The sequence below is a fragment of the Protopterus annectens genome, chromosome 3.part1 (assembly GCF_019279795.1).
Source record: "Protopterus annectens isolate FY-2018-M chromosome 3.part1, PAN1.0, whole genome shotgun sequence".
Classification (NCBI taxonomy): domain Eukaryota; kingdom Metazoa; phylum Chordata; order Ceratodontiformes; family Protopteridae; genus Protopterus; species Protopterus annectens.
Window position 1 is genome coordinate 472,365,139 of NC_056732.1, and position 21,017 is coordinate 472,386,155.

General features: G+C 44.0%; 1 protein-coding gene across 2 annotated transcripts in view; it reads right to left on the reverse strand.

Annotated features, from left to right (window-relative positions):
* Nucleotides 1–21,017, reverse strand: part of LOC122798172 (MDM2 binding protein) — a 983,220-nt gene that overhangs the window by 248,439 nt on the left and 713,764 nt on the right. For both annotated transcript variants that reach the window (XM_044066913.1, XM_044066912.1), the window contains exon 15: nucleotides 144–396. In XM_044066913.1, coding sequence (XP_043922848.1) covers nucleotides 144–396 — 253 coding nt within the window. The remainder of the gene's footprint in view (nucleotides 1–143; nucleotides 397–21,017) is intronic.

Here is a 21,017-nt window from a genome sequence, read left to right on the forward strand (position 1 = left end):
CTAAACTGATTCTGATATGCATAACATGTACTGTTAAGCTAACTCCACAATGAAGGAGGGACTCTTAGATTTCTCCACTGCCATGCCAAAACCTTTTAGGGAAAGAATAGTGCCAAAATGAAACTACAGAAACTGTGACCTACCCGTGTGTGCTTCTGAGACCTTGACTCTTTGGTTTGCTGATGGGCAGCATGCTTATTCTGCTTACTTCCTTGACTCTGCTGCTGCTGCGGCTGTACTAGCTTTGTAGTCACCTTCTCAGGCTGTTTGCTGGGTAATTTGATAGAAACAGTCAGCTGTGGTGGTCCTTCCCTTGAGACTAGTGTTGATGGATGGTGTCCACTACTTCCACTCGCTTGGGAAAGCAGTGATTCTGTGCTTTCAGACTTTGTCAGCCTAGAACAGAAATGAATTGGCTGAATAAATGTCAGTAGTACATATACAATTATACAACTTTATTGCATTAAACAGTGAAGTCAGTTTCATTTCTGAAGTACTTAACCATTCTCTCTTTATGTGTGTGTTTTACATTACCTAGTACAATATCTTTAGAACTAATGCTTAAATCCCCCCTAAAAATCAAGAACAAATTATGTGGCTACAACAAAACCAGAGAACAGCCAAGATGAGCTAGGAATATAACTGTCTGTATCTGTAGCAAAGTTTTTCACAAAATTTAGTTGCATTACAAGATTTATTGCCACTCATTACAAGTTTTACTGAGAGTTTTCTACCATATGCCAAAAGAAATTTTCACTGCCTGAAATGTACTCTTACATGACCAAAATACTCAAGGATGTACTAGGATCTAATATTATAAAAATAGATGATGTGGTGCAGAAATAGAAGCAAAAGTGACTTATGTGACAGAATGATCTGAAGAATAAGTGTTGCTCTTCTAATACTAGATGTAACATTAGTAAAAAATGTGACTTCTACTAACACCCTGAAGTTAAGTTTGCAGCATATACATAAATGGTCACCATATGTACATTTTTAACATCTCACCTCCAAAGAATCCTGCCTGAAGACTCCCCTACCTGCAACCAATCATCTATTCCGATGTGGTACTTGCTGGGCAACCTTGGGCTTAAGCAAGAGCCTTGTTGCTCATTTATTCCTGTCTGGGAAGCCTTACTTACCATCCATTCCACTGGATGGCACAGTGGTGCACCAGCCGCGTTGTCGCCTCACAGCAAAAAGTTCTCCAGTTCAATTCTTGACTGGAGTGCCTTCTGTGCAGAGTCTGTATGTCCTCTCTGTGTTCGTGTGGGTTTTCTCTAGGTACTCCAATTTTCTCCCACGTTACAAAAACACGCATCTCGAATGTTTCTCCCTGGACCTCCACTGAAAATTGACTTAGTTCCAAGTCAGACTTTCCCAGTAAACAAATGTTAAATAACTAAAATAAAATAAATAAATTCCCTCAGTGGTGAGGGTCAGGAGGTAAGGAGCAGGTAGCTTGCAGTTGATTTGGAGTTGCTAACTTGCAGACTACCTGTGGACTTGTCATAGCTGCTTGGATGGGAAAAGAGGCCGGTGTGGAAGCACAACACACCTTTTATTCCCTGACTCAGCAAGAAAGTCCCTCTCTGACTCACCATGAGCCAATGAGGCCACTAGAGGTGGGCAATATACAGAGCCACAGTGAGGTATCACCAGCGCGTACAGGGCCGGTGTTAGCATTTTGGGGGCCCCCAGCAAATGTCAAGTTGGGGGCCCCTTGGACACATCCAGTCTAAGTATCACCCTGTTACTGCCACCCCCTCCTATACAACCTTTTAGTTCATACTGTAGTGTTTTGGAGTTAGTATACATAGACTGAACTGTAGTTACAGTACTCTTACATTATGAGAGGCCTGTGTACCACACTATGTTGGCCCATCTCACAGAAAGACATTCACAGTTACTGGCATTTTGTTGTAGCAATGATACATTACAGCAACTCTATATACGGGATTGGATTTAGGTAAAATGATGCCCTAAGCACTGCCCCCCCACACACACACAAACACATCCCATGGACTCCCATCTGCTCCACCCCCCTCTACATTATGCACCTTACATTTTCCCCTTTTTTCACATTTTGCCTTACTCTTCAGCTTTTTCAAGAATTCATGATTTTCTATATGCTCTGAAATGCATTTTACTTTATTTTTTCTTTTTATACAACCATTTCCTCCAATGAGAGCTTGAGCGTTGCTGTTCAACTTTAGTTTTCCTTGCATTTTAAAACATTTTCCCAACCTTTTAATCCAATGATGGCCTGAAAAAAAATCATGACTCAGAAAAGAATTTCAGTCTTACTTTTTTATTTCAAGAAAGACATAGTTTGTAGCCAAGGGTTAATGTTTAAAGCTGACAAAATAGTAACTCACAATAAAGTAACAATACATTTGTTGGAAGGACATCATCATCATCTTCTTTCGGCTGGGGTTGAAGTTGGCACTAAATTTGTTTGCAAGGACATCAGCAATGTTGATCAGGTTAGATATAGGCAGCATTGCTATAAATAATTTCTGAGGAATGTACTGCACTTTTCTACAATTTTCTAACACAGTTAAGTAAGTATTTATAATCACCTCTGGCTTTATAGGCCAGCCCAGGTTTATGGATTCCTTTACTGGACCTGATACTGTTCTTTGTTTTTTTTTTTAATACTTACAATATTTCTTTTTTTGCATAGTTTATTGTGGTCATAGACCACATGGGTGGTTTGCTTTTCAACTTCTCATAATACTTGGTTTTGTTAAGGACTGCTAGCTCTATGCATTTTTTCTAAATGGATGTAGAATTCCTTAAAGAAGCTTGCTGCTGTATAAAAGACAGGGGAGGTGCATTCGTAAGTTTGTTTGTGTCTTTCGGCTTTTCCCGGTTAGGGGTCGCCACAGCGGAACTCTGGTCCGCTAATGATTGGCAGTAGATTTTTACGTACTGGCTTGCCGGGCCTAATGCACAACCTTCAACGAAGGAACGCCCATTCACGCATGTCGCCACACGGAAGACGCTCTAATGAGAATCGAAAGGGCAACTTCTAACTGTGAGGCGACAACGCTACCGCAGCACCATCGGTGTATTCGTAAGTGAATTTTGATATTTTATCAGAGTGGGTGGAGGTTGGCATGTTTATAGTCTTTAACTTCATTGGGGTCTGCAAAATGACTGTTTTGGTGAACAAAGGAGAAGATCATAAGTTTATGGCCAGACTTCACTGGAGAAGGAAATATCAGAGGAATAGTGCAAGAGGTAGCCATATTTGTGAGAATCAGGTAAAGAAAGCTGCATCCTCTAATAGGAATATCTACAGACTGCTCAAAGGAATTTTTGTTTACTAAATCTAGGAAACTGTGAGCATATCCTACACTGAAGGTGCAGTTTGTCTCAGTTTACTGAAGGGTTGTTAAAATTTACACAACATAAGGGAGTTTTTGCTAATAGGGAGATCACTTAGAGCACTGAGGAATCTTACATGGTCATCAGATTCAACTTGATGCAGCGATGCTATAGGGAATTCCATAGGATGGCAGGTAGATGCATGCAAATGCATTTTTCAAACAAGGAGAAGACTGCCCTGAGTCAAATAGCTCAGACAGATACTACAGAATCATAAAAACTTCCATTCCATTTATCTAAGAAAGATTTTTCTAGTACTCAGTCTCCTAGCTTCATTTGTGATCTTTAACACATCTTCACAGAATGTTGCATAAATAATAATACACTGAACTCATCAATGCAGTCTCAGTCTGAAGTTGGACAGGCTTGGGTGGAGCAAGGACCCTCTGAGTTGGTTAATGTAGCAAGACTGTTGCACTGGGGATTGTGCAAACATTATGGTACTGAAGTGGTGGAAAAACACTGGAAACATGAACCACAAAGCATCACAGAAAATGAAGTCTACATCACATGGGATCACCCATTACCAACAGTTCAAAAGATAGATGTGAGAAAACCAGATATAGTGGTCCATGAAAAGAAGACAAAAGTAGCACTGATCATTGAAATCGCTACACCCAGTGACTACAGTGTCTTGCGCACAGAGACACAAAGTCATAAAATAACAAGATTTGCAGGCAGAAACGAGAGCAATGTGGAAGAAAGACACCCAGACAGTTCCAATAGACATACGAGCAACAGGTCTTATAAAAAAAGAATTTACAATCATATTTAAATATGTTACCAAAACATGTAACTCAATATGAATTGCAAAAGTCATTACTGGGCATATTGTGGGTACTGTGAAGAGCACTTCTGGCTGACATCAAAGACTGAAACGATACTAATTTCATGAACTTTAATTGTACTTTGACTTAGGAATGGGGTCCATTCCAGTCATGGTATTAGAAACCCAAAATATTTTGAGAAATTAAAAAAAGGCAGAAAGGTGCCACTAATATAAATTTTTGACCTTTTCACCTTTAGCTTCTGCATTATCCCAGGAATTAAAGCGATGGGAGGGAACGCATACAGAAAAAGGCCTGCCGAAATGAAGAAACAGCCACTGCTCAATCCTTTGCGTTCATAGGTTGTTAGCAAGCGTACATTTACTGAGCTATGAAGGAGCTTACCCTTATCAGAGTGTGGTGCTCTGAAGCAGAATTTCTTCAGTTGTTTGTTTTTTTGAAGCAGCAGAGGTTTATCTCTGGTACATCACTCACCTGTGAGTAAGCTCCAGAAGTATCCCTGTCTAGCATCCACTTGTGAGGCTCCACAGAAGTCCTGCTGAGCTGACCTGCCAATGAGTTTTGTTGTTAAGGATGAAAGAGGCACTAAGGGTCATCCCCAATTTCCCCAAAGCTTATAAAGCCAGCCTGAAATGTGAGCACGAAAGATTACTCCCCTGTTTATATACCACACTACTGTTGTATTGTCACTTATGGAATGCGAAAACCCTGTTTTCCAGACTGGCTTGAAAAACCAAGTGCCAGAATGCTTAGCACATTTATTTTATACTGATATGTCTTATGCACTGTTTGCTGCTGCAGATGCCATAGACTGCAGAGTTCAAGGTACGAGTCATCACAAGCTGTATGATGCATCTGTGGTCTTGCACCCAAGATATGGGAAGAATGGAGTTTAGAGGATGGAAGAGCATTGGGGGTGAGAAAATGTACAGTTAATACTGTCTGTTATAATCCTGGGTGGGATGCTATTTAATTCCCCTCCCCTCCACCATCTTGCTGCACTGCCCTAGCCTTTAGCAAGTCTTCAAGGTTATTTGTTTTAAAAAGCTTTCTTTTGCTTGAATTGATCTGCCCCAGGCTGTTTCTGCTAGAAAGGCTATTGACTGGTGGATTAGTTTTCTGCTACAAGGGTGAATGAAAAAGCAGCTTTTCTGACTCCATATTTTCCACCCTTCTACTTCAGATAGAGGAACTACTTCTGATGTTAAGATCTGGGCCACCTGAGGTTTAAGTCTGTGTCATGTGCTGGCTACATACTCCTTAGAAAACCTTCTGTAATCAAAATGGGGCAGGCACCGAAATGTAGGTTTCCAGTCCTCAGATGACTGGCCTAGGGATGATGGGATGGGATGGGAAGGTTCCCTCATGCAGTTATGTAGCTGTTCAATAACAGACACTAAAGGTGAGCCCTCTGTTATCTCTTGCTCCAAAATGGTCACAATTCTCTGTTAGGATAACTGCACTTCTGATGAAGGTATGAACTGCAAAGGAGAGATATCTAAATCAGGTACCTGGGAACTAACATTCAGTCCAGGAACCTCAGCAGTTTGTAGACCGCTCTGACTACTGGTAAGAAAGACCATAACACTTAACCCTTTGGATTAAGACAGGAGGAAAAACAGTTTCTAAATGAAGTGAGCTTGGAGGGTCCAAGCTGATGCCTCACAGGCATCATTGTGGTCACAAAAGCCTCTCACTTCGAGCCTTCAAGTTCTTTAATCAATAATTTTTAGGGTTTATCCATTTTTCTAAGCCCATATTTTTGACTTATCCTAGCTGATTATCATCTCTTATTCCTAGTCACCATACTGGCCCATTTGTTCCTCCAGGGACAAGGGTCATGCTAAAAAAGACTGTCACTTTGATGAAGACAGAAGTATTTGCTTTTAAGAAGCTAACTCTCTGACAGGCTATGGTCCACATACTGGCACTGAATGAGACACTGAGGTGAATACCCCAACTCCGTGGTGATGTGCCTCTAGGGTATCAGCCACAAGGGTGTGCAATAGGACATTACAAAGCTACACTTTGCCTATCTGGGGTCCCACTCACACCGCAGCCCAGTGTGAGCTTGTGTTCCTGATAACACCACCAGCAGCAGCATGCTAGCTGCATATCATTCAAGTACATCTTCCATCCATTCCCCTGAGGGCGATGACTGGATCTAGAGCTTTCATTACTCCCTCTCCCCACTAGCTGTCCCCTTCAGTGACAGGCCCACTAATTGTACCCCCTATCACTTGGGTTCCAGTAAGGGCTCTAGATCTTTATGCCATGAAGCAAATGCCTGCATTTTTTAAACTGATTTCTTCAAATTTTGGCTGATCCAGTTGTAAGAGGTCAGATCTCTCAGCCTAGTGATAGCAATAAAATGGTAGTCCCCAACCAAAACAGGCACTGAAGGTTACAGTCCCTGGGTGGAATTCATCTTTTGCAGGCACACTTGTAAATTATTTTTTTTCCACAGACATTATGTACCTTGGAAAAATTCTCTGTTACAACAAGAATGAGTAGAACAGGACAGCAAATACAATAGTTCGATGCAAGCTAGATTAGGAAACTATTCCCAAACTGGGAACATATTTTTTGTTTTTTCCTTTCAGCCAGACATCAGAACAATGTCCTGATCAAAAGGGGAGCTCACTCCATTCCAGGGATATCCCAAAGCTCAGGAAGTCAAGTCAGAGGGGCAGATGTCTAATGATACTTCAAGTAGTGATACTTCTGATGAACATCACACAACCTTCTTTCTTCTGCAGGGCCTCTGCAACAGTGAACAGTAACACGGCAAACATTCTATGTGCAGGAGGAGAAAGACAGCAAATACCAGAACCTTGTACTGAAAGTGAAGCCCACCCAAACTGAATCAAAGGAATATCCTGAGTGGACCTCAGGAAAAGCAAACAAATCTAGCTCTAGCACTCTTTACTGCACAGACTGTGGAAGACCCTGTGTCTAGTTTCCAGTTGTGAAACTAGGAGGTACACCTGCTCAAGTGGTCTTTCTAGTACTTGTGAGGTGTGTGTGTACGTGACAGAGAGAGAGAGAGAGAGGGAAAGATACTGTTGATTTCCTACATTTCCTAGAATTTATAAACTCAAATGCCCTGGAACAACTGGTCAACACTTCCGCCAGAGGTGACAACATATTGGACCTGGTCATCACCAACATGGGCGACTGGTGTTCCACATCTGAGGTCAACCCCTCACTGGTTAGATCTGACCATAAACAAATCACTTTGGATATTCACATTCCGCCCCCACCCCCAGACAAGGAAACCACCGTGAAAAACTTTTCAAAAACAAACTTCACGTTAGTTAAGATGGAGGTGGAAACTTTCAAAGCCCCCATGCTAAAGGATAATGCTGTCCAAGCTGCAAAATCCTTTACTAATGCATTCTACGGCCACCTACAAGAATGCATGGATCGTGCTATCCCAAGCAAAACGAAGACTCACTCCTCCAAGAAAAAGAAACCAGTCTGGTGGACCCCTGCCATAAACAAGCTATACAATAGAAGGAGGAAACTAGTACAGAAAAGAGAAAAATCCAAGAGGGGAAGACATCCCTGATCAGTATCAGCAAGAAACTACGATCCCTCATAAAATTGTCCAAGGCGAGCTTTGAAAGAAAACTTGCCAAGGACTCTAAAGATAACCACAAGGCATTCTTTAGCTATGTCAAGGATCTAAGTGGCAATGCTCAGATCTGCTCAGAGTTAGTGCAGAATGGCACAAACTACACTGAATCAACTGATATTGCCAACATCCTGGCAGACAGGTTCAGTGAAAACTTCACCCCCCCCCCTCTCACCCCCAAAAGGGCCCATAACCATACCAGAAGAATGTACAGCCCCTGAAATCACAGACACTCAGGTTAAAATAGCCCTCTCCAAAGCCAAAAACACAGCATCAATGGGACCGGATGGTGTCCCAGGCTGCATCCTACACGAGCTCAAACACTAACTAACCCCTCAACTAAACACACTGTTCAAACTCAGCCTCTCCACAGGGTACGTACCCATATTGTGGTGCACAGCAACGGTTATTCCGCTCAACAAAGGTGGAGCCACAACAGACCCCAGGAACTATCGCCCTATAAGCCTGACTAGTTTGGTCTGCATGGCTATGAAGTGCATCATCATGGAACTCATTAACAGAGACATTGGGAACCTCCAAACACTGGACCCTACCAAGTTTGGCTTTGTTAAAGGCAGATCATGCCTCCTAAACCTGATGGACTTCTTTGAAACAGTCACCAAGGCTATAGACGAGGGAAAGGTGGTACACACAGCCTACCTAGACCTCGCAAAGGCCCACCATTCCCCATTCTGGTATTATAGACAAGCTCACCAGCCTGAACATAAACCCCTACATCACAAGATGGGTTGCCAATTGGCTCACTAACAGAACTCACATGGTGAGAGTTGCGGGAGCTAGGTCTGACTCTACACCAGTTACAAGTGGCGTTCCCCAGGGCTCAGTCCTAGGACCCCTCCTGTTTGGTATATACTTCTCAGAGGTACAGACAAACACAGGAGGACTATGGCCAACCAAGTTTGCAGACGACTGCAAACTAGGGGCTATAATTGACTCATCGGCTGACACAGACATCCTCCAAAAGGGTCTCACTGAGATGGATACCTGGTGTCAAAATCATGGCCTCAAGCTAAACGCCAAAAAGTACATAGTTACTCCCTTTCGAAATAACAAAGTACCTACAAACTACCACATAGGTGGTAGTCCCATAAATATGTAAAACGTAATAAGGGATCTGGAGACCCAAATAGATAGTAATCTTTCCACTGATAATCACATTGCCAAAGTGGTTAGAAAATCCTTCTTTGTGGCCCACCTAATCACAAAAGGGTCTGCATCCAGATCAAAAAAGGTCATGTGCCCCTCTACTCATCACTCATCAGACTCATCATAGAGTACAACGCCCCATTTGGGATGTACCTTACAAGACACCTGCAACAGTTGGAAAGACCACAGAAGTACCTCACCAACAGGATCACTGGTGTCAAACAGATGCCCTATGCAGCTCGACTGAAGAACCTCCAGCTGTACTCGGTTGCATACCGCCTGCTCAAAGGTGATCTCTGCCTGACATACAAGGCCATGTCCAACCCAGAACTGATGGACATGCTCCACCTAAAGAAAACCTTATCCCCTCGAGCCACATGCTCTAGGGATATACACCTCACCACAACAATAAACAGGACGTGCTGGAGGGATAGATTCCTGCCCTAGAGACTTCCCATACTTTGGAACAAGATTCCAAACTACATTAGGCAGAGCTCCTCGCTAGCACTCCAAGAGAAACCTTGACGAGTGGATGGGAAACAGAAAGTTTACCCCAAGGATCACTTCAATGGCCCTGCTGGACAGAGGCACAGGGAACTAATCTAAGGGGGTGGCGAAAGCCAACAAATGCCTTCAGGCAGATAGCCTAGTACCTACCTATGATGATGTCAATTTTTTTCTTTGAAAAATAAAATGAAGCTTGAGTCTGTGGTCTTACGCTTTTGTCTGTAAAGGTTGTTTCAAGACTAAACTAGGCTAAGAACAGTTCTTGAAACTGTTAATTTATAGTCTATCTTTAAGTCTGCAGGGTGGTATAGCCTTATATCTGATGCATGAAAATGCTACTTGCACTGAGACTATGGGCATTATAGATACATATTTTGGCTTATATGAAGACATAACTTTACAAAACCAAAATCTGATTTTGTATGAACTGAAGATTTCTTTGTGTTTTGGAGTTATAGCACTATTTTGGCTTGAATACAGGCATATGATTCTAGAAAACCCAAAACTGAGTTTGTATGGACTGAGGATTTTCTGTGTGTTGGGGAAGTGTGTGTACTATATTTTGGCTTGGATACAGACATATGATTCAAAAACTCCAGCGTAATTTTGTATGAACTGAGGATTGGGCTTGAAATTCAAAGTGATGTTAAAGCATTAAGATGAAGATTTAATGTTATTAACAAAGACTTATGTACTTACCATAACTTAGCATCTGTGTTATCCTATGTCACTATTCATCACTTCTGGTTTGTAGGATCTGAAATCAGACCAGAGCCGGCAACTTTTCAGACAGATCCTAGGCTTGAGCTCCTTCCACTCCCATAATCCATTGGTACCCTCTAGTTCCTCAGATTGAGTTTGCCCCAGAGCTAGAAGACAGCCAGCGTAGACCTGAACCGCAAGATAGGACATCTACATTTTGTCTAGATCCAACAGGATGGGGGAAGGAGGGAAGAATAGTGATGAATAGTGACAAAGGATAACACAGATGCTAAGTTATGTTAAGTACTTTATTTGATGTTATCCATTTCACTATTCCACACTTCTAGCTCAGAGTTCCCAGCTACCATAAATCATGCTTGAATGCCGAAGAACTGTGGAGCCAAAGGGACCCCTGTTCCTGGAAATTAGGTCGGGTATGTAATGAGTAATGAAGGAGTGAGGAGTAGGCCAGGTGGCTGCAGCACAAATGCCATCTAAGGAATGTTGGGCTAAATAGGCAGCCGACGTAGCCACAGATCTCGTGGAATGAGCTCTGACAGGTCCTAGTAAAGGCAATCCCTTAGTAGTACAAACCGTAGAAATACTTTGGGATATCCAATGAGATATTGTAATCTTGGACGCGCCCGACCCAGTCTGTTAACAAAGAAGGCCACAAACAGTTGGTCAGATGTGCGAAAGCTCTTTGTACTGTCTAAACAGCATCATAATTGTCATGTATGTCAAGCATGTGCAGCATATACTTGCCTTTACTGGAATGGTTGGGAAAGAAAACTGGCAACTGAATGGTTTGATTCAAATTTGCTTCAGTGGCTAACTTGGGCATGAAAGCGGGATTAGTCCTCAGAGCCAGTCTCTATGGAACATCATGTAAGGAGGCTTGACGGACAGAGCCTGCAATTCAGAAACTCATCTTGCTGATGTTATAGCCACCAAAAAGGAGGTCTTCCAAGACAAAAATGTAATGTCGCAAGTTGCAGTAGGCTTGTAAGAACTCTGTGTAAAAGATTGCAGCACAAAGGAGAGGTCCCAGGGATGAGAGGGATCTTTGATAGGAGGAAGTAGCAGGAAGACACCTTTCAAAAAGGCCTTACAAAGGTGAGAAGAAAAAAGCAGGTTCTCACAAACATGAAAATTAGAGATGGCTGCCAACATCAGCTTAATAGTAGAGAAACTGGCTCCATCCTGAAAGACAGAAGACAAAAATAAGATGTCGGGAATGGGAGCCGAAAAAGGATCCAGATTCCGCTGATTAGCCTAGATAGAAAATCTTTTCCATTTATTACCATAGACCTTTCTTGTGGAAGCCTTCTAAGAGGCAAGCCTAGACTGGTTTAGAATTATGAGAAGAGGACAAACCACGCAGTCAGATGAAGAATCTGAAGGTTTGTGATCAGATGATGAGAGGGGTGCTATATCAGATCTGGAAGGGGATCCAGTACCCAAGAGGGGTACTTCAGATGAGACCTGAGGAGGAGGAGGAGGAACCACACCTGCCGAGGTCAGAAGGGGAAAATGAGGATCAAGGGAGCCTTACTGTGTTGCGCTTTCTGAAGCACTCTGGCAATGAGAGGTATAGGAGGGTAAGCATAAAGGAGATCCAGAGGCCAATCGTGAACTTGAGCATCCCTGGGTCACTTCCAGGCTGGGGGATCAGGGTGAAGTACTTGCTGCATTTGTGACTGACAGGGGAAGCAAACAGATCACAGTTTGGTTGACCCCAGTGAAATAAGATCTCTCTCGCCACTGAGGGATTCAAGGACCACCTGTGAGGACTTAAGATAGCTCTGCTGAGCTTGTCTGCTAGCAAGTTGGTATCTCTGGGAATGTGAATTGGAAGGAGAAAGCGTCCTAAGGACACCGCCCATTCCCACACTCTCATGGCCTTGCCATAAAACAGATAAAAACGTGTGCCCCCTTATTTGCTGATGTACTACACAAAGTACAGTTGTGTACACTTACCATAAATGTAGATGTTAAGAGTGTATTCAATGTTGCATTCATCACCTGTGGGTTATCCCTGCTGTGGCAGCCCTCGGCCAGCACAAATACCAGAGTCAATGTTTTTCTGCATCGGCTGCTGTCGCCTGCTGTCTGAAGTCAGGTCATCAGTGCTATAAAGAAAGGCAGACGATGCCATTACATCAGTTTTTCTTGTCGTAACCAGTCAGAGGCCCACGTAAATATGGTAAAGTGGTCCTGGTGGCTAAAAGCCACCGTTAGAAAAGTACAGTTGTGTACCTACCATAAATGTAGATGTTTGAGTGCAGTCACTGTTGCAGTCATTACACTTGGGTTATCCTGCTGGCAGGCTACCTGCAGTCGGCCTGAATTCCAAAGTCCTGGTCTGGCGTCAGTTGCTGTCACCTCTTCCCTGACGTCAGTGGGCCAGGGGTATAAAAGTTGCAGCCGAAGCCATTTTCTTCAGTTTTTCTTGCCCCAGATGTCAGGAGCCCCCAAAAGGGAAGGCTGTAAAAATTATGAACATAAAAAAGCATGCACATAACCTTTATCTATAAGCAAATACACCACATAGATTGTATAGAATAGAGAGGTACAGATAAGTCCCAGCAAAGAAAAGGGGGAAGGTGGGAGGGTAACCTGGACTGCAACAGTGAATACACTCGAACATCTACATTTATGGTAGGTACACAACTGTACTATGTTCATCATGTTTCATTGTTGCAGTCATTACACTTGGGTTGAATCCCAAAGCTGAGGTTGGGTGGCTGGGCCTAAATAGAGTTTGGAGTGGCTATGAGGCCCTGCAGAACTGCAGTGGCAAAGCCTGCTCTGGATTTAGACTAGAGAGGTAAATGGTAGTTCATAGGTTCATAGGTTCATACTAGGCTATCTGCTCTAGGGCATTTATAAGCCTAGCCAGAGTGTGTTTGGCTTTCGCCACCCATTTTAAATTAATTTTGCTATGCCTTTTTTTGAGGTTAGTATACTGTGCCTCTGTCTAACAGTGACACTGAAGTGATAGCCGGGGTAAACCTACGATCTCCCATCCACTCATCAAGATTCCTCTTGAAGAGACTCAATGTGGGACTCTGCCTAACCTGGACTGGGATTTTATTCCAGAGTGAAGGGAGCCTCTGGGTTATGAATCTGTCCCTCCAGCATGTCCTATTTATTTCAGTGCTGAGGTTCAAGTCTCGAGCGTATCGATGGGATTTGGATTTTCTGAGGTGCAGCATGTCCATTAATTCCGGGTTGGACATGGCTTTATACGTCAGGCACATGGCTTTATACGTCAGGCACAGATCGCCTCTGAGCAGGTGGTATGCCACTGAGTAGAGCTGGAGTTTCTTCAACCGGGCAGCATATGGCATCTGTTTGAGCCCTTTGATCCTCTTGGTGAGGTACTTTTGGGGTCTTTCCAGTTGCTGCAGGTGTCTGGTAAGGTACATCCCAAAAGGGGCATTGTACTCAATTATGGGCCTGATGAGGGATGAGTAAAGAGGCAAGATGACCTCCCCTGATCTAGATGTGAATCCCTTCATGATTAGGTGGGCTATATAAAATGTTTTTTTAACCACTTTGTCAAATGAGAGATTGCTATCAACTTGGGTCCCCAGGTCCCTAATGAGTTTTTCTGTACTTAACGGATTACCACCTATTTGGTAATTTGTGGGCACTTTGTTTTTGCCAAAGGGGATGACTATACACTTTTTGGCGTTTAGCTTGAGGCCATGGCTCTGGCACCAGTTGTCTGTTTCTATGAGGCCCTTTTGGAGGATGCCTGTGTCGGCTGGAGAGTTGATTATGGCGCCCAGTTTGCAGTCATCTGCGAACTTGGTCAGCCACAGTCCTTCCATGTGGGCCTGTCCCCCGAGAAATATATACCGAACAAGAGAGGTCCCAGGACTGAGCCTTGTGGGACGCCACTTGTAACTGGTTTGGAGTCTGACATGGCTCCAGCAATTCTAACCATGTGGGTTCTGTCCTTGAGCCAGTTTGCAACCCATCTAGTGACATAGGGGTTTATATTTAAGCTGGTGAGCTTATCTATAATGCCAGTGGGGTATTGTATCGAAGGCTTTTGCGAGGTCCAGGTAGGCTGTGTGGACCACCTTCCCTCGTCAATGGCCTTGGTGACTGTTTCAAAGAAATCGACCAGGTTTAAGAGGCAGGATCTGCCCTTAACAAAGCCAAACTGGGTAGGATCCAGTGTCTGTAGGTCCCCAATATCTTTATTTATGAGGTCCATGATGATCCTTTCCATAGCTTTGCAGACCAAGCTAGTCAGGCTTATGGGGCGATAGTTTCCGGTATCCGTTGAGGTACCACCTTTGTGGAGAGGGACCACTGTTGCTGTACACCACTCTTTGGGTACATATCCTGTAGTAAGGCTAAGATTGAACAGTAGTTTTATGTTTGGGTTTAGCTCTTCTTGGAGTTCATGTAGGACGCAGCCCGGGACACCATCTGGTCCATTGATGCTGTGTTTTTTGCTTTGGAGAAGGCGGCTCTTACCTGAGCATCTGAGATGTCAGGGCGGCAGCACTCTGTTGGGATAGATATTTGCCCTTTTGGTGGGGAGTTTGCACTGAACCTGTCAGCTAGGATGTTGGCAATGTCTGTGGGCTCGGTGTATTTTTTGTCATTTTGGACTAATTCTGAGCATATCTGGGAATTCCCACCCAGGTGCCTAACATAACTAAAGAAAGCCACTTTGTAAAAGTGTGCACTGAAGTCCATGTTGCAGCCTCCAAAATATCCTTGGATGGTACTCCTCTGAGGAAGGCTGCTGAAGTAGCTGCTGCTCTGGTAGAATGTGGCCTAATGCCCTTGGGCACAGATTTGCCATGTTGTGAATAGCAGAAATGAATGCAGTGGCCTATCCAATTTGAAATAGTCTGCTATGAAATGGCTTTTCCTTGGGAACCTGCAGCATATGCCACTAAGAGTTGCTCAGTCTTTCTGAAGGCTTTAGTCTTGTTCAAGTAAAAGCGTAGCTGTCTGTGTATGTCCAAAGTATGCAGAAGTCTCTCCCCCTTATTCTGTGGGTTTGGATAAAAGGTGGGAAAATGTATGGTTTGGTTAAGAGCCACGCTGGACACTACCTTAGGCATAAATGTCGGGTTTGTCCTTAGAGAAACCCTGTCCTAATGGAAAATAATGAAAGGTTCCACAGCCATTAGTGCCTGTAACTCTGAGACTCTTCTTGCTGAAGTTATTGCTAGGAGAAGAGCGGTTTTCCATGACAAGTATTTTATCTCTGCTGTATTGGCTGGTTCAAAAGGAGGCAGTGTAAGTTTTTCCAAGACAAAGTTGAGGTCCCATGTAGGTATTGGAGCTCTACTTGGAGGTCTTATGTTTTTGGCCCCTCTGAGAAACTGTCTTAGCAGTGGATGAGAAAAAATAGGGGGATCCGTATTGTAATGAGCTGAAATTGCAGAGGCATGGATCTTAACTGATGAGAAGGATAGGCCTTTGTCCAGCATCTCAGTTAGGTAATGCAAAATCTGAGGAATATTAGGTTCTAGCGAGTCAATTCCCTGCGCTTGGTTGCAAGCACAGAATCTTTTCCATTTTTCTGCATAAGATTTTCTGGTGCTGGGCCTTCTGGCCTCCAAAATTACATCCATAACTGCTTTAGAGAGGTGTGTTCTGAATGATTACATTATCTGCCATGCAGCCAGATTTAGGGTTCTGAGTTGGCTGTGCAAGATCTGATTGTTCTGTTGGGTCAGCAAATGAGGTATTAGAGGTAACATCCAGGCTGGGCCTTGAGACAAGCTCTTTAGAATTGGGTACCAGTGCTGGCGTGGCCAGTCTGGGGCAATCAGTATCATTTTTGTCTTCTCGTCTGACCTTTAGGAGTATCTTGGAGAGGAGAGGCAGAGGAGGGAAGGCATATACTGTAAGGGCTTTCCAGCTGAATGAAAGAGCATCCACTTTCCATGCTTGCTTGTGATAAGTCCGAGAGCAGAATCTCTGTAGCTGGCAGTTGTGAGGGGAGGCAAATAGATCTATGTCTGGGCATCCCCATTTCCCTGTTATCATGTTGAAGATTTGTGGATCCAGTTTCCACTCGTGAGGATCCATGAGGTTTCTGCTTAGTTCGTCTGCCAAAGTATTTGTCTTTCCTGGCAGGAATTGTGCTTGCAGGTGTACTTGTTAAGTCAATGCTGTGTTCCACAAAGTCATGGCTTGCCTGCAGAGGGGGTAGGAATGTGTGCCCCCTTGCTTGGTTATGTACCACATGACTGTAGTATTGTCCGTCTTTATCAGTAGTTGTCATGGATGAAGTAGGTCCTTGAAGGCTGTCAGGGCATTTTGTACAGCTAGCATCTCTTTTTGATTTATATGTAGATGCATTTGGTTTGTGGGCCATGTACCCTAAATACATTTTCCTGCCATGTGTGCCACCTAGGCATAATCCGATGCATCTGTTGTTAGTGTATGCCTGGCAGTGGGTAAGGTGAATGGCTGTCCCTTGTTGTGGTGACAGGCCTGTGCCCACCATATAAATTCCTGTTGCAGGCAGGGAATAAGAGTAATTACTGTTTCCAGGCTGTGGCAATGTTGAGTCCAAACACTTTTTAGATACCATTGTAGTTTCCTCATATGCAGTCTTGCATATAGAATTAGTAGAATGCAGGATGCCATTTAGCCCAGAGCCTGCAGAATTTTTCTTGCAGGTAACTGGGTCTTTGTTGCCATGCCTTTGAAGTAAGAAGTCAGATGGCTTTGTTTGTCTGGCGTGAGATAAGGCATCTGGGCAGTTGTATTTAAGCTTGCACCCAGGAATATTATCTCTTGAGAGGGCACTAGTTTTGATTTCTTTTCGTTTACTGTGTACCCTAGGCAAATTCGTAATCTTTTTACAAACGTCAGATGCTGTAGTAGAATATCTTTGTCCTTTGCTTGAATAAGGCAGTCATCCAAGTAGGGGTATATTTGAATTCCTCTTTGTCTGCAAAATGCAATTACTGGTGCCAGGCATTTTGTGAAGACCCTGGGCGCAGTAGATAAGCCAAAGGGCAGTGCAGAGAACTGGTAGTGCATTGAGCCAGCTATGAATCTGAGGTATCTTCTGCAAGATTGTCTGACTGGAGCATTCAGGTATAGCTCCTTGAGGTCCAAAGTTACGAGCCAAGCCTTCTTGTCCAGCATGGGCAGAAGCTGCTGTAGAGTCAACATTTTGAATTTTGGGACATCCAGAAAAGTATTTAGAATAGACAGGTCCAGAATTGGTCTCCAGGCTTTGTCCTTTCTTGGTACTAAGAAAAGTCTTGAGTAAAATCCTTGCCCCTGCTCTTGTTGTGGCACTGGCTGAATAGCACCCATGTCCATGACAGATGAAACTTGTTTTTGTGCCTCTTGCCATTGATTGCGTTTCAGGTCTGGCATACCTTTTGCCTTTGGAAGGGTGTGAAAGTGGAACCTGTAGCCCTGAGAGACTATATTTAAGACACATTTGTCCTGGGTGATCTTGTGCCAGTTTTGTGAAAAAAGTGCTAGCTTCCCCCCTAAGGGTGCTGCCAAAAAATAAGTGCTTGGTATTGGCAGTGGGAAGTCATTGGGACTGTTTTCTATAAGGCTGTGATTTGTCTTCTCCGCTTTTGGAGGTAGAAGCACCCCATTGTTTGGGCCTGTATGAGCCCGGGGGCTGTTGCCTGCCTCTAGTATCTGTATCTGCCTCTTTGCGATCTGTCTGACACTGGAAAGGACCAATTCTTAGAGGGCCAGTTTCTGCTAAATCTGGGTGGCTGTACCTGTAAGAAATCCTTTACTGTCTGCATAGATTTTGCCTTATCCTCCATTTTCTTTAACACCTCCTCTGCCTTAACACCAACCAAAGTATCATGCTGTAATGGAGCATCCAATAATTTTGCTTTAACATGATCAGGCAGATTCTGTTTCTTTAACCAAGCATGCCTTCTAATAACAGAACCTGTAACAGCGGCCCTGCACGAGGCCTCCAGTGAATCATAGCCACATTGCAAAGTATGTTTTCCCACTTGTTCAACTGCATGCAATAAATCCTGCAAATCTTTGTTCAAAGTACATTCAGAATTTGTCAACATTTTTTGTTTTAACAAAGACATCAAGTATTGCTGATATTTGAGCATGTGAAACTGACAATGTAAAGCCCTTACAGCCAAAGTAGCAGAAGTGTAAACTTTTTCCCCCCATCTGTCCAAAGCCCTAGAATCTCTGTCTGAGGGGACAGGGTTTTTGGCAGAAGCAGCCATGACCCCTTTGGGACCCTGTGAGGTAGTTTCTGGGTCAGCAGCAGGGTTTTTGTAAAGAAATTTATGGGTGTCTGGAACACAACAGGGGGAATTGCAAGAGGTCTGTGCTGTGGAAGTAAAAGAAAGTCTCTTAAGTTTTTTCTTAGATTCTGAATAATCCTGGCTCTCCCAATGAAAATGCTCTCTCATGGTATGCAGGGTTTCCCCAAAAGAATAGTCCTCAGCAGGAGAAGCTGAAGGAATAGAATCTTGAGCATCAGAATCCTCATAGGGAGGAACAGAATATCCCTGATTAGAAGAGAAATCAGAGGAAATGGAAACCTGATTAGAGGAATCATATTCAGTGTCTTGCCTAGGCCTCTTATCAGGAGGGGGATGGGAACACCCTTGATCAAAGTAATTAAGTCTTCGGCCATTTTGAGCATCTGTTTCTTAGGCATAGAAGCTTGTCCTTGAGAATGCTGTACTGGTTTCCTTGTCTTTAAAACTGTTTTAGACTTTGTCTTAGATGCTGAAGTAGGCTTTATATAAAGTTGTGTAGGTCTGAAGACACCCTCAGAAGCCGATGCCAGCTCAGCGGCTCCGGACCCATCTGAGGGATTAATTTCTGAAGGGCCAATACCTTGAGTATCCAGAGGCCTAGCTGTCTCCACGTGGGAGTCGGAGGCGGCCTGTAGCTCTGAGGTAGCGGGAGTCAGGGGCTGCGAAAGCACCTCACTGAGCATCGGCGAACCGGCGACTGGCCTAGAAGAGGCTTCTTTGTCGGTTTTGGACCTCGGATGCTTATCCTTGTCTTTATCCTTGCATTTTTTATGAATTCCGGTCATCGGTTGTTCCGACGGCATTATGTAGTTAAACCTTCTGCCAAAATAATGAAAAGCAAAATCGTACCGACGCTTAATAGTGCATTGGTTAGATCTAGCACAAAACCGACAACTAGCAACATCGTGGTCAAGGCCTAGGCAAGGAATACAGTAAGAGTGGAAATCCTTATGAGGTATTTGCTTCCCACAAGAAATACAATTGTTAACTTTTTCTGACATCGGTCTGGAGCAAGAAAAAAGTTTCCCCAACGGGGTACTTAGCTTTATTGAAGACTTTGGATCTGAAATTCGATTTCGAAAATCTCAGGAGTGGGCCGACCGGCACTTGCGAACTGCTTTGCTTCGGGCACCATGCGGCAAGAAAGACTGAAGAAAATGGCGTCGGCTGCATCCTTTATACACCTGGCACACTGACGTCAGGGAAGAGGCGACAGCAACCGACGCCGGACCAGGACTTTGGAATTCAGGCCAACTGCGGGTAGCCTGCCAGCAGGATAACCCAAGTGTAATGACTGCAACAGTGAAACAAGATGAACATCTTATGTCTCCCTAAAGAAAGAAGATATAAGGGGGAAGGAGGGTGGGAAACCAGGACTGCAACAGTGAAAACACTCGAACATCTACATTTATAGTAAGTCTACACAACTGTACTAGGTTCTTTGTGTTTCACTGTTGCATCATCACCTGAGGGAGGATTCCCAAAGCTGAGGAGAGGGGTGGTAGGATTAGTAAGAGACCTAGGAATAGGTCAGCATGCCCTGCAGAGGCAAATCTTGCCCTAGCCTTAGAAAATAGAGGTAGGTGGTAATGCTTGGTAAAAGTATGGATAGAAGTCCAGGTGGCAGCTTCCAGGATGTCCTTGGTGGGAACTCCTCTCAGGAATGCTGTGGAAGTGGAGGCTGCCCTAGTGGAATGGGTTCGAATAGACTTGGGGGTGGGGGTTCCCATGCAGTCTGTAGCAGAAATGGATACAGTGCTATATCCATTTGGAAATGGTTTGTTTAGAAATGGGCATCCCCTCTGCCCCTGGGGCAAAGCTGACAAGTAGTTTGTCTGCTTTCTTGAATGGGTTAGTACAATCCAGACAGTATATGATCTGTCTGTGCACGTCTAGTGAGTGCAGAATTCTTTCCCCCTTGTTCTGAGGGTTAGGAAAGAAGGTGGGTAGATGTATGGCCTGGTTGAGAGTTACATTAAATACCACCTTGGGCATAAAGGAGGGATTAGGTCTCAGGGAGACCATGTCTGCATGGAAGATGATGAAGGGCTCAATGACCTTCAGTGCCTGAAGTTCTGAAACCCTTCTGGCTAAGGTGATAGCTAGGAGCAAAGCAGTCTTCCAGTAGAGGTATCTTAGTTCTGCTGAAGCAGCAAGTTTGAAGGGAGGTAAAGTTAGCTTTTCCAAAACATAATTCAGGTCCCAGGCTGGAGTGGCTGGCCTTCTGGGAGGTCTGATATTAGAAGCCCTTCTGAGGAACTGTTTAATTAAGGGATGGGAGAATAGAATAGGGGCTGTTCTGTATCAAAATGAGCTGAAATGGCTGAGGCGTGGATTTTAATAGAGGAGAAGGACAGGTCACTATTAAGTAGCTCCGCTAGGTACTCCAGAATAAGAGGGATGGAAGGTTGTGAGGTACTGCCCCCTCTGGACTGGCTCCAGGAGCAGAATCTTTTCCATTTTCCTGCATAAGATTTTCTGGTGCTGGGCCTTCTGGCCTCAGTGGTAATGTCTACGACCCGCTTGCTTAACAGGGACCCCTCATTTGCCTTTAGA